This window comes from Sinocyclocheilus grahami, unplaced genomic scaffold (genome assembly GCF_001515645.1).
Source record: "Sinocyclocheilus grahami isolate Dianchi unplaced genomic scaffold, SAMN03320097.WGS_v1.1 scaffold139.1, whole genome shotgun sequence".
Classification (NCBI taxonomy): domain Eukaryota; kingdom Metazoa; phylum Chordata; class Actinopteri; order Cypriniformes; family Cyprinidae; genus Sinocyclocheilus; species Sinocyclocheilus grahami.
In genome coordinates this window covers 700,842-717,324 of record NW_015505318.1, presented here as the reverse complement: position 1 = coordinate 717,324, position 16,483 = coordinate 700,842, and the positions used below count along the sequence as shown (strand labels likewise).

At 37.0% G+C, this 16,483-nt stretch overlaps 1 protein-coding gene across 2 annotated transcripts in view; it reads right to left on the bottom strand.

The window, feature by feature from the left end:
• Positions 1–3,342: 3,342 nt before the first annotated feature.
• LOC107591232 (brother of CDO-like) overlaps positions 3,343–16,483 on the bottom strand; it is a 28,628-nt gene continuing 15,487 nt past the window's right edge. For both annotated transcript variants that reach the window (XM_016280330.1, XM_016280331.1), the window contains exons 4-19: positions 13,776–13,922; positions 10,914–11,057; positions 10,531–10,824; positions 8,936–9,208; positions 7,792–8,051; positions 7,525–7,690; positions 7,028–7,087; positions 6,477–6,686; positions 5,971–6,149; positions 5,762–5,861; positions 5,559–5,681; positions 5,263–5,445; positions 4,956–5,158; positions 4,074–4,162; positions 3,707–3,867; positions 3,343–3,523 (exon numbers count right to left, since the gene is read on the bottom strand). In XM_016280330.1, coding sequence (XP_016135816.1) covers positions 3,390–3,523; positions 3,707–3,867; positions 4,074–4,162; positions 4,956–5,158; positions 5,263–5,445; positions 5,559–5,681; positions 5,762–5,861; positions 5,971–6,149; positions 6,477–6,686; positions 7,028–7,087; positions 7,525–7,690; positions 7,792–8,051; positions 8,936–9,208; positions 10,531–10,824; positions 10,914–11,057; positions 13,776–13,922 — 2,726 coding nt within the window. In that variant the 3' untranslated portion in view covers positions 3,343–3,389. The remainder of the gene's footprint in view (positions 3,524–3,706; positions 3,868–4,073; positions 4,163–4,955; positions 5,159–5,262; positions 5,446–5,558; positions 5,682–5,761; positions 5,862–5,970; positions 6,150–6,476; positions 6,687–7,027; positions 7,088–7,524; positions 7,691–7,791; positions 8,052–8,935; positions 9,209–10,530; positions 10,825–10,913; positions 11,058–13,775; positions 13,923–16,483) is intronic.

Sequence of the window (16,483 nt, the reverse complement as noted above, 5' to 3'; positions counted from 1 at the left end):
AATGTTCTCAGCTCCCACGTCAGGATCACTCTGGAACTATGGGGGAAAAGTAAAATATTGCATTATGTCTGTTAGCCTTTGGTTGGTTTCTTTTGCTTTGTTTGCTGATAGTTTGGGCTGTCATGGTTCTACATGATGTATAACTTGTCTTTATTTTTCTTTAGAACAGCTCACATTGTTTAATAGAAAAAGTGTGTCTGTGTGTTCTTTTACTTTGTAGCAACAATAATGAAATGTGAAAGCAAAAAAAGTTATGATTTTGCATTTAATGCTACAGTAGATATATCTGAGCTGTTTTGTAATGTATCAGTTGGTTTTCAAAGGTTTTAAAATATTTTTCCATCTGTAAAATATTTCTCCTGAAGAATATTCCAGAAGAACTTTCACTTATTTATGAAAATGGATTTGTGGTCTGTAGATATTTGTAAAAAAATTTTTTTAAAGTTATTAAAGTTTCTATCTAATCTAAATTGAAATGTTTATTTCTGACTGAATTTTGTGACCTGTTGATTCGGAGGGCATGAAGTACTTTTTTCTCCCAGATTGCTTGTTTTAGCATGCTAAATCCACCAGATGTCAGTACCTTTCAAAGATTTTGTTCAAATTTATTACTTACTCAGGGAAGCTCTTTTTACAAACAATAAAAATGGTCAATTCCTACTTACTGTAGGGTCCTGGACACTTGAGCCATTTAATCAGGATCATGACCATGAGACCAGCTGGTTAAAAGTGGCTCAGGTAAGTTTATTGGAAATCAAACTAGCACTTTTCCAAGTATGACTTAAAAATAATGGAAAAATATGCATTGAAACCGATCATGATCAAACAGTATGCCATCAAATGTAAGTTACTGGAAATACAAACATAAAAGATGAAAATGACAACAGAAAATACGATTTATTTTGCTTTATTTACAGGCAGTAGTCCTAGCCTTCCAAGTGAGATTCCTTTACAGTATTTCTCAAACCAGATGTTTTCAAGTCCAAGCACTGACAAGAGTCGCAGTGCACCACTGAACAACCGCTTTGGTTCTATTCTTTCTCCCCCTCGACCTGTAGGTTTTGCGCAGGCTAGCTTCCCACTTCTCACAGATATTACACCAATGCCGATTGCAAACTCTTCAGGCATCACACCTCATTTATCCAACTTTAACCTGACCTCTTTGTTCCCTGAAATTGCCACAGCAATGCCTCCGGATGGCTCCTCTATGCCAATGTCACCTTTATTGTCTCTTGCCAACACTACTTCCTCAGACTCAAATAAACAGTCTAATCGCCCAGCCCACAACATCAGTCATATCCTTGGTCATGATGGGACTTCTGCTGTTTAGGTTTTAAAGGGGTTTTCATCCCTAGCCACAGAATTTATTTGCCTTCACCTCTGCATAGATTTTGTAGGGGATGGCCATGGTGTAACGGCTTTTAATTCCTCTAAAGCAAATAAAGCGTGGAATGTTCTCAGCTCCCACGTCAGGATCACTCTGGAACTATGGGGGAAAAGTAAAATATTGCATTATGTCTGTTAGCCTTTGGTTGGTTTCTTTTGCTTTGTTTGCTGATAGTTTGGGCTGTCATGGTTCTACATGATGTATAACTTGTCTTTATTTTTCTTTAGAACAGCTCACATTGTTTAATAGAAAAAGTGTGTCTGTGTGTTCTTTTACTTTGTAGCAACAATAATGAAATGTGAAAGCAAAAAAAGTTATGATTTTGCATTTAATGCTACAGTAGATATATCTGAGCTGTTTTGTAATGTATCAGTTGGTTTTCAAAGGTTTTAAAATATTTTTCCATCTGTAAAATATTTCTCCTGAAGAATATTCCAGAAGAACTTTCACTTATTTATGAAAATGGATTTGTGGTCTGTAGATATTTGTAAAAAAATTTTTTTAAAGTTATTAAAGTTTCTATCTAATCTAAATTGAAATGTTTATTTCTGACTGAATTTTGTGACCTGTTGATTCGGAGGGCATTAAGTACTTTTTTCTCCCAGATTGCTTGTTTTAGCATGCTAAATCCACCAGATGTCAGTACCTTTCAAAGATTTTGTTCAACTTTATTACTTACTCAGGGAAGCTCTTTTTACAAACAATAAAAATGGTCAATTCCTACTTACTGTAGGGTCCTGGACACTTGAGCCATTTAATCAGGATCATGACCATGAGACCAGCTGGTTAAAAGTGGCTCAGGTAAGTTTATTGGAAATCAAACTAGCACTTTTCCAAGTATGACTTAAAAATAATGGAAAAATATGCATTGAAACCGATCATGATCAAACAGTATGCCATCAAATGTAAGTTACTGGAAATACAAACATAAAAGATGAAAATGACAACAGAAAATACGATTTATTTTGCTTTATTTACAGGCAGTAGTGCTCAATCCATGTAACCATGCAGCTACACTTCTAGAATATGTTGGAGATTGATAATTTCCTTCATGTTTATAACAGTGGGAAGAAGCTAATACTGATGCAGGAGAACTGCAGGTCTCCAGAAGTAAAAGTACAACTATACAAGCAGCCTACATCAAACCAGTTTAAAATATAAAAATCAGCATATTGCAGGTAGGCGTGTTCATTTTAAGAATGTCTCGCATCCAGGTTACTGAAACAAAATAAATATATGGTCTCTTTTTCATAGTCAATATTACTACACACAGAATGCCTATACTTTGCATATATTTGTTAACAGTTTTGTTAATGATGAAAATAGATAAATCTTAGTAACATATGTACAAAGCTGTAAAACACTGTACCGACAAGATGCACACCACTCAAAATACCGTATTTAAAACTGAGGACGCACCTGGAACAAGTTACAATCGAAAGGTTCTTAAACTGTTTATTTGTTGTATTTAAACCTCACAGTAAAGTCTACATGCCAAAAAGCCACTAAATGTATGTGGATACAACATACTGTGCATAAAATATGTATGCATATAAGGCGTACATTTCCTACAAATATTTTTGATGCAAAGTGTTTTTAAACAGTCAATCGTCCCCAAGCACTGCACGATACAACATTCATAATGAATGGATCATAATCATAATGCCCTAAAAGCATTATCTTTCCCACTAGCTGTACTTCAAACATCAACAGATGCTTGCCAGTGGAAAATCTGGAGCTTATTACTGATACTGTATGTATGGTGTTGAGGTGTCAGGTTGTTCGTATCTCACATGAGGATCATTTATACAGCATGCTTATAAAAATTCCTGGTGGAAACAGACAAACATAACAAAATATGTATTACATCTGATATAAACAACCTATATATACACACATTCTAAAAAAACTGTATTATGTACAAATACATAAATATATAAATATAGCATCTGTTATACAAAAATAAATATTTTCTATTTTTTCTTGCTTATTTTCTACAGTTTCATCCATCTTTTGGTTTGTGTGTCCCTTGTTCCTCAAGCTGTTTCATGTTTCGAGTTGCTTCCACTTCCTGTTGCTCAGCATCTTGGAGCAACCGGTTTATGCCCGCATCAACTGTTGTTAACAGGGACAAGTCTGGGGGGGAAAATTGTGCCAAAAATTGCATTGAGACAACTTTTACAAAAAAATTTAATATTTAATAATTTACGAAATAATACAATATTTGGTTTCTTTTCAAAAGCTAAATTTGATTTAGCTTGACAGTTTCTTGCAGGTACTTTTGACCTTTATTGTAAAACATGAAGTAACTGAACGCACCGGCAGTGAGCTCCCCTTCCATGTGATCTGCTTCAGTGAGGGAGTGATCGACCTGCATGGAGTCAGGACTCTGAGATGGCTGCGTAGGATCCGATAAACTAAGGACCTGCAAGGGGGAATCATCAGGCACACAGCATCCCTCTTCAGGACAGCCAGGCACCCTAAGAACAAGAAAAAAGTTCAAATTATAGTTGTTTCCCTAACAAACTTAAATGTCTCATTATAACAGTCACCATTTGCAACCCATTTTACTTCCATAATATGACACAAACAATAGTCAATGATGAATATATAATAACACACAATATACGGGGCATTTTAAAAGTGGGTGTTTTATAATAAAATTAATCAGTATTAGAATTCTTACCCATTACAGTAATTGTGGATATGTGGTTGTGGATTGGGAAGTTTCTGAGGCAACAACGCATCACACTCCAGCTCATAGCCAGCATCCTCCTACAAGAGAGACAATAGTTTGAACATCAACACAATGCATTATCTTTATTCACTGGCCTTAAACAGCAATTGAAGATGTTTATTACTCTTACAACTACTGTGCTGGACATCACAAAACATTAAGCTCTAGGGGTGGGCGATATACCGACAGACACGATTAAGTAGTAGAAATTTGTCAAATGGTAGAGATTTTGGACTATCGTCTCTATCGCATTTAAATGCTCGCGTGACGTTGCTGTGCTGCGTGGTCACAAAAACGTATAGTTCACTCGCGTTTTTAAGCATTGTGGTTTAAAAACAAGTAATTTTATGCCATTGAAATACAATCAGCAGTGAAAAAGAACTCGCTATATGTGTGCTCTGTCTGGGAGACGGTTTCTGAGCAATCACACATGAAGACGGTGCTCATAGAGCGCAGGAGTATTAAGTGAAAGCAAACAGCTGAGAAAGAAAACACATGTAACAGTATGATGGATCTGGGCAGCTCTTAAAGTGACAGCAGTCTAATATTCCTGCTATCTGTCATTCATGTTAATCAAACAACAAAAGAGATAATCTCTCACTGCTTTTGACAATCACTTTTGTAACTTTAATAAGACATATAAATTTAATTTACACAGTGAAGAATATGCAGTTTTAAACATTTGATTATCTTATTTTTATGGTATCAAATATTTTGATATCATAAAGACTTTATTTAAAGCAAAATAACTATATCATGATACATACTGATATAAAGATTTTGGTCATATCGCCAACCCCTATTAAGCACCATTCAAAGTGCCAAAATTACCTGGAGTCCAGGAAGGCACCGTTTAGTGTGTTTCCCATTGGGAATGTATTCTCCTTTTGGAGCGTAGACGGTGTGGGCAGGGGTCAGGTGGGGGTCTACAGGACAGGGTCGACCAAGAGCCAATCCTTGCAGAGGTACCATGGTGTACTGGCATGGAGAAACTGTAGCTGCCAATGTTGGAAAGCGCATGTCTAAAGTTTGTTCTGAAATAAAATAAATACAAAATTCATGGTTCATGAGCGTCCTTCTATCTTATCTTATCTTTGGATTCTTAATCAAGTTTTCATGTTTCTAAAAGGGCACTTACTTTGTTTGGCCCAAACCCTCCACAGACAGATTGGGATGAAGGCCACAATGATGAAAACAAACGCTCCGAGAACAACGCCCACAATGAGGTAAGGCAGATCACCAGGCCGGGGAACAGGGTTTCCTGGATGGTCGGGCCTGGACGACGCTGTCTCTGGAGGTGTGGTCCTCTGGTGAAGGCGAGCTGTAAGTACACACAGATGTTCACACTTAAGATCTGTGTTGTCAGAAGAGATCTTTGTTCTAGAAATTGGCTGAGGTGCAGTTCACAATGTGATTAAGAGGAAAAGGACAAACCTTTAGTTTCCATGATGACGACATTTCCGAACTCACTCTCGCCTCCTTCGTTGAAACACTGCATTTTAATGTCATAAGCCGTCTCAGGCTGTAGGTCAGTGATGGAATGCCAATATCGGTCACCTAAAAGAGCATCACACAATTACATTTTATACTTCTTTAATATATAGTTGAAAATTAAAGAATAAAGGAAGTACATTTACCTTCCACTACGTCTTTTTTGTAGTCGCTGTCATTGTCGCTATCGGTGGGTCGGTAGAAGATGTAGAAGCCATAAATGGGAGTGTTATTGACCGGTGTGTACTGTAGAAAGAACAGAAATATTTAGTTCAAGGTCTCACAATGCCATTGTGACAAACTCACATTTCTTGAATTTGACCATGGAAAAGTGTTTAGTAAAGAAACTGCTTACCGTCCACTTCAGGATGATTGTGGTCTCATTGATGGCTTCATTATAGGTGATGTAGGGTCCATCAATGGGACGTCGGTTTGGTGGACCACTGCCCACCACTGTGTAGGCTTTAGAGGGAGCGCTTGGTGGACTCGCTCCCAACACATTAACGGCCAAAACTCTGAACTTGTATGATGTTCCTGCAAATGCAATGGAAAGAAAAACATACAAAGTCAACTTCTCATTTGTCCAATTGCATTTCTTTAACTCAATTTATTATTTATTTAACAACATTAAGCATTAAATATATTTTTTTGTATTTGTATTTTTATATATACACACTTTTATATTTTATTCTTTTATTTTATTTTAAATATTTTTTAACTTGACTGATGTATTTACATTTTAATTTTTTTGAATTAATAAACTAAAAATTGCTTCATAAGTGATAATCATAGTTATCGCTATCTGCATCAGCCACTGAAAACATATCAACTGATCCTCTTATTCACTGACGTAAATCTCACCTTTCTCCAGGCCTGTTATCTCGACTGAGAGGCGAGAGGGAGGGATGTTGTTCACAGCCACCTCCCACTCTCCACTGCCTTTCCTCAATTTCTTGTACTCCACACGGAACGACTGGATGGGGAATCCGCGGTTCCCACGAGGGATCCACGTCACATAGGCTGAGGTCTCTGTGGCCATGGAGACAGTGGGTCTGTCTGGAGCTTCTGGAGCTGGAAAGACAAAAAAGATTGTCAATAAAACAACAGATACTTGCAGTGAGAGTGTGTATGCATGCACACTGTACATACACAAACACAAACACTAACAAATAACACACTTACTGTAATCTCATCCTTCATTTATGATTGAAAAAAATCAAGAGAACAGTCATGTTAGCATAATTAATAATAAGAATAGTATTAATCAGAACTCTTAGGGACTGATAAATGTATATATATATATATATATATATATATATATACATATACATAAATTTTGCTGTATTTAATATTACAGTTTCTCAGTACTTTACTGCAGCTGTTAGTTATATCACAGGCAAAAGTATACTCACGCGAGAGACGAGGTGGCACCACTGGTGTTTTTTGGGGGCCTATGGGTCCTCCTCTTCGCCCTGCAGACCAACATTAAAGAGACATTTTATTTCACTACTTAATTCCTTTTTAACAGATATTTAAATAAAGAAAGAAAGAAAGAAAGAAAGAAAGAAAGAAAAAAAATGCCATTGTCTCTTACTTGATTCTGAAAAGCAAATTCTGCAAATTCTGCAGTGAAATACTTTTTTATACCACTAAAGTGTATAATTGACTGCTGTTCCAAAAAGTTGTCTCGGGCATAAATGACTTAAAATTTCAAACCAATATTAGTTGCTAATTTATTTAGTTATTTGTAAAGTAGTCAAGCAATATGCAGGAAATATCGGTAATTATAAAAAAAATTAACCCCTTAAAGGAGATGCAAGTTTATTTAGCGATTTAAAAAAAAAATAGAAAATCGTTTTCAAATGTTAATGCAGAGGGGTAATCTTGAAATAGCGATATGGCTGCATACATTTGCCTGTTCTGAAAGTCATCATCGCAGGCTGCCCAATTCCAGCGCAGTTCTTAGCGGCCATCTCCACTTCATAGAGACTGGTGGGCTGCAGTTTGGTCAGTGTAAGCTTCTGCTGGGAGCCCGAAATGGTGTTAGTGGTCCACTCTCCGGGAGATTCTCCAGCCTGTGAGAGAGAAAAGTACACACAATGAATCACATGAACAACATAGCGTCGAGTGAAACGAAGCAGATCACACTGTAAGAATGAACTGAGCGGTGTTGTACCTTTCTGTACTTGACGACATACTCCAGCACAGGGGCTCCTCCATCATGACGGGGTTTCCAGGTAAGTTCGTAGTAGTCGGCCTTTCCCGTGCGTGGCTGACTCAGGATGACTGGCGCTTCAGCGAGGGAGACTCTGATCTCAGAGCAGTCAAAAGGCAGCACAGCACTGGTGGCCACAGGCTTCAAGGGTGACTGTTCCCGCAACACCTTATCTGGGCTCAGCGGTCGAATCAGGGGCAGCTTACCTGACCGTGAGGGCACTGAAAACAGAGACGGCAAAGCAAAAAAAAAATTTTTTAATGTGGAAAACACTATTATAAATCAGTAAATACACTACAAGTATATGTATTATATAATGGGCTATAAATGTTTCAAGTAAATACATTTATAAATTATAAAATATAAAAATATATTAATTTTAATACAATTAATTTAATGCAATTTAATTTTAATTGTATTAATATTGCTTTTTATTATTTTGCGAATTGTGAACTATGATTTATTCACTTAATTACAAAGTAAAAAATTATAAAACTAATGATAATACTACTAATAAAAATACTACTACTAATAATTATTATTATACTAATACAAATTTAATTACACATTTTATTTATTTTATAAATTGTAAACAATTTTTATTCTCTTTTAATTAAAAATAAAATTGAATAAAACTGCTAATTTTATGTATTCTTAACTGTTTTAGTTCCTTTTATGTAAAGCACTTTGAATTACCATAGTTTAAGAAATGTGCTATATAAATAAACTTGCCTGGTCTAATATTAAAAATTAAAAAATAATCAATGTAATAAATAATAAAATATATATAATATGAAATGTAATATGTAATAATAATATTAAGTTTTATTATTTTATACATTTTAACTATTTTATAAACTTTTAATTATAAAATAAAAACAATAAAAAAAATACTACTACTACAACTACTAAGAGCAGTAAAAATAATGATGATAAAATTAATAAAGCGATAATTGTTATTATACTATTAAGTTTTATTAATACCTTTTTTATTATTTAATAACTAACAATCATTATTTTTATATGTAGTAGTAGTATAAATAAATGGACAGTAAAATAATCTAATAATGTCAACCTCATTATTATTTTTAATGAAGTATTATACCTGTCGGGACAGTAAGGAGTCTTGTGGCTGCCTGTGAGCTGCCCACACCGTTTTCCGCCATGCACTGGTACATGCCATCGTCCTGCGGCCCAACGTTGAGCACACGCAGCACCTGTGAGGACATCCGATGCCGTGGTGACGGGCTCAGGGGCTGAGCGTTGTGGAGCCACACCACAGTGGGCACAGGCTTGCCCCTCACCTGACAGCTGAAACGCACCGTGTCGCCCCATGCAACGTCTTGCTGCTGCAGCTCCACACGCACCTGGGGAGGCTCTGAAAGACAAAAGAAGGGAGTTTCAGACAGGTGTATGTCAAAACATCAGAACAAATGCTGAATGGCATAAACCAACAAGCATGTTGATGGTTTAACAGCACAAAGCATGAGTGCTGTTTGTGATGGCATGCTGCCGCAGAGGAGTCTGGGATAGACTGGGTTCTCTCACCCTTTTCCAAAACTTGATGGTTGGCTGCTAGTGAATCAGCTCGAGCTCATTAGAGCAGCAGCAAGAGCGGCTTAATTAATCACAGCTGCCGTGAGACGAGCCCACAAAAACAACCTCATCAATGTCTCAGAAACTCAATCCTACACACTCACAAACACGCTCTTTCTGTTCAGTACTGTGGGTTCATTTGAATGCTTATTATCAACTATTTTCTCTCTGGTTCTGATAGATGCTTATTACCTTAAATCAGCATTAAATTACTGGAAATTGAAATTTTGCCATCACACACATAAAATGTTCCACCACTGCCCTGGCTCCTGCTTTTTATACCCCACTTCATGTCAGTTAATGTATTGGGTATCGGTTTGAATTTTATTTATTTTTTTATTCATCTAGTTTAATGTATAAATATGAAGCATATATATATATATATATAATACACTACCATTCAAAAGCTTGAGGTCAGTAAGATTTTTTTTCTAGTAAGAAATTAATACTTGTATTCAGCAAGGATGCATTACATTTATCAAAATTGACAGTAAAGACATATAATACAACAGATTTATATTTCCAATAAATGCCATTCATCAAAGAATCTTGTATCATGTTTATTGAACATTAAATCTGCATATTAGAATCATTTCTGAAGGATCATGTGACACTGAAGAATGGCGTAATGGGTGCTGGAAGTGCAGCTTTGTCATCCCAATAATAAATGACATTTTAAAATATTTTATTAATATGAATTTTTCTATTAACAAAAAAAGTTAGTTTAAATTGCAATAATATTTCACAATACTACTGTTTTTACTGAATTTCTGATCAAATATTTGCTACTTTCGAATTATTTCTCGACTCCAATCTATTGAATGGCAGTGTGTATATATAAATAAATTGTCAATTGTTAATTAATGTTTGTTCATAATACATTAGTTAATGTTAATATATACAGCTTGATGTTAAAAAAAATTAATGCATGGATAAATTAACATTAATTTAAATTAAGAAATGCTGTAAAAGTATTGTATCATCATGCTAGCCTAATGCATTAATTAATAGTGTATTGTAAAGTGTTAACATTTGATGGGCATTAACATATGACTCCTGCAGCCCCATAGTGTGCGACTCTTCCTCTCTAGCAATCATACTCACCAAACACCTGCACGTCGTACAGCACCCTGGCAGAACTCGCAGAGCCCATGCCGTTATCAGCGTGACACATGTAAGTGCCCGAGTCGCTCTCGCTTACAGCATCAATCAACAAGTTGCTAAGCAAGAAGCGGGTGTTGTTATGATTTCGCAAGTCCAGACCATCCTTGGCCCATGTGACATGTGGAGTGGGAATGCCGCTGGCCACACACTCAAGCACAAGCCGCTGGCCTTTATTCACCATAATGGACCGAGACGCAGGTGGATAGATGATACGTGCGGCCTCAGATGTCGAACCTAGATGGGATGATACATTTTACTCAATTTTATATCAACAAAAATGTGTTTTTGTGTGTGTGCGCGTGTGTTTTCTGGTATCCACTTACGTCGTATTCTAAGACGATCGGTAGAGGTGGAAGTTTTTACTTCCTGGGTGACAGGGTTGTAAGCAGCACATTTGTAGGGACCCTCATCATCCCGTGTAGCATTGGCTATCTGAAGGTTTCCTGATGGCATGATCAAGTAATTCCCTAGGGCACAATCAGAGAACCAATGATTGGCATCTTAAGGACAGATCTGGCTTGTATAAACCGATTCGTCAACAGAATCTAGTTTAAGAATCGGCAACATTCCTTAAATCTAAGCTGTGATCTTCACTATGACTTAAATAAATATATGAACAGCAAGAGAAACTGCAACAAAGACAATCATGCTAACAGTCAGCGCTTTGTTGAGTGGACAAGACTAGACAACACACAAAGACTTAATGACTCAACAAGACAAGAGCTGTCAAACACACAAATACCAGAATCAACTAGTGTTCATTTAAAAAATGGCAGAAATAACTGAAGTAAATCGTATTTAAATTAAATTGTAACAGACCTACTGATGGCTCAGGTAAAACAGAGCTTCAATTTTAGCCATAAATGTGACGTGCGTAATATAGTTAATACAGAGTATGCTACAGAGTTACAGTCAAAAAAAACATTTTAAGGTGTCCTTCTTACACGTTACATGTTCTTACTATTATAATAACCATAAATAATGTATAATTACACACAAGTAACCCTAAGCCAAACCCTAATGCTAACCATATAGTAAGTATATGTAGTTAATATTACTCCGTACTTAAATGTATAATTACACTGTAACAAGGACGTCTTAAAATAAAGTGTAACCATCTATGCCAGGGGTGTCAAACTCAGTTCCTGGAGGGTTGCAGCCCTGCAGAGTTTAGTTCCAACCCTACTCCAACACACATGTAGTTTTCAAATAAGCCTAAATGATTAGATTAGCTGGATCAGACTTGTTTAATTAGGGTTATATCTAAACTGTGCAGGCCTTTGGCCCTCCAGGAACTGAGTTTGACACCCTTGATCTATGCCATTAAACTGGATGTGTTATAACTAAGCAAGAAACATATAAGTTAATAATAGGCATGCTAATAGCAACTAGTTAATAGTGAATGAATGAACAAACAAACGAACGATGCATTTATATAGTGCTTTATTGTGTATTTTTGTATACCAAAAGCCCTTTACAATCACATGAGGGGGTCTCTCCTCAACCATCACCAGTGTGCAGCATCCACTTGGATGATGCGACGGCAGCCACAGGACAACGGGCGCCAGTGCGCTCACTAGGGATGTAACGGTATGAAAATTTCATATCACGATTATAGTGACCAAAGTTATCCCGATTATCAATATTATCACGGTTTTGTTCAAATTAGATGAAAACGTTCAAAAAGAACTGATACACACACTGAAAATATTTCAATAAGTTTTATAGGGTTGATTTCGAGTTCACATACAAACAAATAGAACTAGTCTAGAATTAGAATTAGTCTATTTTAATGTAAGACAACATATTTTTCGTCAGTGATAGAAATATGATTTAAGACGGTAGTGTAAGCAAGTTTAGTTTGAAAATGTTTAATAGTAAATAAGACACAATTAGACAGCATTTGAATAAAATAATAATAATAATAAATATTTATTTGCAACAACTGATAGAGTACTGAATGCTGTCAAGGTAACATTTGGTCAGTCATTTCTTTCGCCGAGGGAGTTTCAAACGCTTATACGAGACAGTAATGCCCTGCACCCTTCAAAGAACACACTTCAAGGGCTCTGCCCTTCGTAGGGCATAGGGATGCTCACTTCTGGTTGGAATTCGCCGCATGTCTCTTGTATCACTGCAGAGGCGCAGACGCGCTCTCTCGTTTCATTCAAATGCAGCTTGCGTCTCACTACTGTGTGTGTGCACTTTGGATGGGTAAATGCAGAGCACTAAATGCAGAGACCCATACTCGGCCACATGTCACGTCACTTATTTTATTTTATTTTTTGTCACTTATTTTATTTTATTTTTTGTCACTTATTTTATTTTATTTTTTCACTTATTTTTAAACAGGTAAGATTTCAAAACATATCTCAATTCAACATTCAGGGTGACCGTCCTCGATTAAATTGCCTTCAGGACTCTTGTAAAAGCCAAAATACGACCAGACCACCGATTTGGTCCTCTTAGATGGCTGAAAAATATCCCGAGCACTGTCACTGCCTTCTGCCATTTCGTCTTGTTCAAAAAAAACAACAACACTGCATGCTGCTTCTGCGTCAGACTGATGCTAGCTGGACAGGATTTACCGCGAGTTTTCAAAAGCGCGATAATCAAACACGGTTTTGATGATAATTAAATTTTAAACAGTAATACTAACCATAAGTGCATTTTATCGTGATTTATCGTGAAACCTGTAATCGTTACATCCCTAGCGCTCACCACACACCAGCTACAGGTGGAGAGGGGAGAGAGTCATAGAGCCAATCAAGTGGATGGGGATTATTAGGCCATGATTGACAGTTTTGGCCAGGACACCGGGGTTACACCCCTACTCTTTACGAGAAGTGCCATGGGATTTTTAATGACCATAGAGAGTCAGGACCTCGGTTTAACGTCTCATCCGAAAGACGGAATAGTGAGAACTGGTCCCTATACTGATGTGTTACCAAAATAATTAAATTATAAATAATAAAAACAATTAAATTCCATAATCTCAAAAACAATGTTCCAAATGGTTTAAACTTTTTATGATCAATTAATTTACATTTTACATCTTGTGAAAATCAAGTGAAAGTGTGCTGAGGCTCCCTAGTAGGTCTCAGGCCCCTTGATTAAGAACAACTGGTGTATGTTGAGCAAAATGGCGAATAATTATGTTAAGCCAGAAAAATTTTAAAATGTACCTTTAGAAGTCTCCAGCCACTCCTGTTTGACACTGTAGCGGACCTGAGCTTTGGGTTGACTCTCAGGCAGATGGCATTCAATCACTGCTGTGTTCCCTTCATCCACCTCAATCTCCTGCTGGTCATCTGGCTCAAAATCACGCAGTTCTGCACACAAATGCAAAAGAATGATTAGTTTTTCAACCATATAGCATATACACTAAACCAAGAAAAGCAAAAGAAATCTCAAACGTCCAAGTGTCGGTTTTGAGCATTTCGAAGTTGAAAGCCTCTTTGTATTCCATTCAGGAAACTGAGAAGCATTAGAGTGCATATGCTTAGGACTTTTACTGGGATATCAAATGGGCAGACACCCAATAGCTCTGAAAAACAGAGACAGAAAGTCTAGCTTCTTTAAGCTCAAGTCAGCCCAGGCTAAAATGAGGTCAAAGGCTAAAGGTCAGCCATCTCTTGAGTTTCAAAGGAGGAAAAGCAGTTTGGATTGCAATAAAATGGAATAACTCTTTCTAAGTGAGTCTGTGTGTCATTCTGTGAAGGGAATATTTTCCAAAGGCAAACGGGGAAAATTGCACAGTGCTGTCCTGAAAAAACCCCGAACTTAAATATCTCCCCAACTGTTCATTACTCCTCTCACAAATCAAATCATTTCATTGTTCTCCAGAGTTTAGTTATATTCCTTGGCGTCTGATACGTCTCAAAGTTATGTACAACAGAGCCAAAAGATCTGTGAGGTAAAGATGAAAAAAAGGTCTGTTAAGTATTCCTGGAACCAAAGACATACAATGATGGATGAGATGAGAACTTAAATAATCAGCATCTGATAAACTCTTTGACACCAGCTGCATCTGTACTCTGAAAGTAATCATCGCTTGGTTTTTGAAGTGAAATTGCTTTTTGAAATCATTTCTTGGGAGATGAAATTTCCAGGATATGAGGCTGAGAGCAGGGTGGAGAATGTTTTGAGGGGGAAACGATCCATTTGCTAAATCAATCAGGGTCTTTTTACAGCCCAACCCTGCCAGCACCCCCCACCGCCCCACACCTCTCCTAAATTCCTCAGTGCACACCTTTAACCCCTCCTCTGACTGACTCCCCCTTCACCACCCTTTCCTCAAAACATTCCTCCCCCTCCTCAGGTGTGCAAAAGGGGAAAGAGGGAGAAAACATTCAATTAATAACATTAAACTTTTTAAACAAAAATAAAAGTCATATACACTAATTTTCAAAAGTTTGAAGGCAGTATGTTTTTTTTTTAGCAAGGTTGCTTTAAACTGATCAAAGGTAAGATAAAAAATGTGATAACTCACAAAAGGTTATAAAAGATTTCTATTGTAAATAAATGATGTTCTTTTTATCTTTCTATTCATCCTAGAATTCTAGAAAATGTGCTTCCACACAAATATTAAGCAGCACAACTGTTTCCAACATTGACAATAATAAGAAATGTTTCTGTGCACCAAACCAGCATATTAGAATGATTTCTGAACAATCATGTGTCACTAAAGACTGGAGTAATAATGCTGAAAATTCAGCTTTGCCAACACAGGAATAAATTGTAAAATATTAAAATACAAAACAGTCACTTTAAATTGTAATATTTTATAATATTACGGTTTTCACGGTTTTCTCGATTAAATAAATGCAGCCTTGGTGAGCATAAGAAACTTCTTTTAAAAACATTTAAAAATCCAACGCTGTGTAATTAAACATGGACTGAGGCTAGATAAAAGCTGTCAGCGTATAAATAAATAGGCTACTCAATTTCCATCGCTTCCTCAAATAAAGCCATCATATAACATCAAAAGACTTGGAACATCGCATACGAGTCATATGGACTGCATTTAAACTGTTTTATGGCGAAAGAACGAAAGGATGAAATGAATGAAAGAACAGTGGCAGACTACAAGGAAAAACTGTGAAGCAAATGTATATATGCTTCTAATATGTTTGTAATGCATGTGAGGAGGTAAAGGGCGAATGTGTGATTTGTTTGCGTGCATACGGTACATTCTAATTCTCCTGGAGACCTGGAGAGCAGGGAATGCTGGGAGCCATTCAGGATTAATAGTATTTATAAAATAGAACAGACAGATTTCCAACTCCACTTGGCAATGCTTTCATACATGCTGCAGTTACTTAGCATTCATCATTTTTATGTCTGGGGCCGCTGAGCCTGTGTGTGTATGAGTGCTCATGTTTGTATGACGTTTAAAACTCATACAGAGATGATGCAGTAACTATTGGGTGGAATATCGCTGGCCAGACTACGTGTAGCCCTAAAAGACGACAAAGAAAAACAAGTTCGCCGAAGAGTTTATTGAGAATTAGTTACGCCAAGTATTAAAAACATATGTGAAGAGGTGTGTGTTTTGTGCGCGAGAGAGGGAAGAAAAGGGAGAGAGAGTGCCGAAGGAATGTTTCATGGCTGGAAGGATACGGGAGGCTTGCCTGTCTGTAGAGGAATTTAAGAGGAGAGTTTGAAATAATGCTCAGGCAGGCAACGGCCTCCCCCGGTGGGAGACGCTTCAGACAGGATTCCTACAGTGACGGATACCAGGGAGAGCCAAGCTCTTTCACAGAGCAAAAACAAATGAGCAGAGCTCTGAAATATGGAGACGTGAGACAACTACAGGCTCGCGATCACACGCAGCACCCTCCCCGAGGAACCGTCCAACCCCTGGCTGACTTAGGGAGGAGGTCTTTATTAA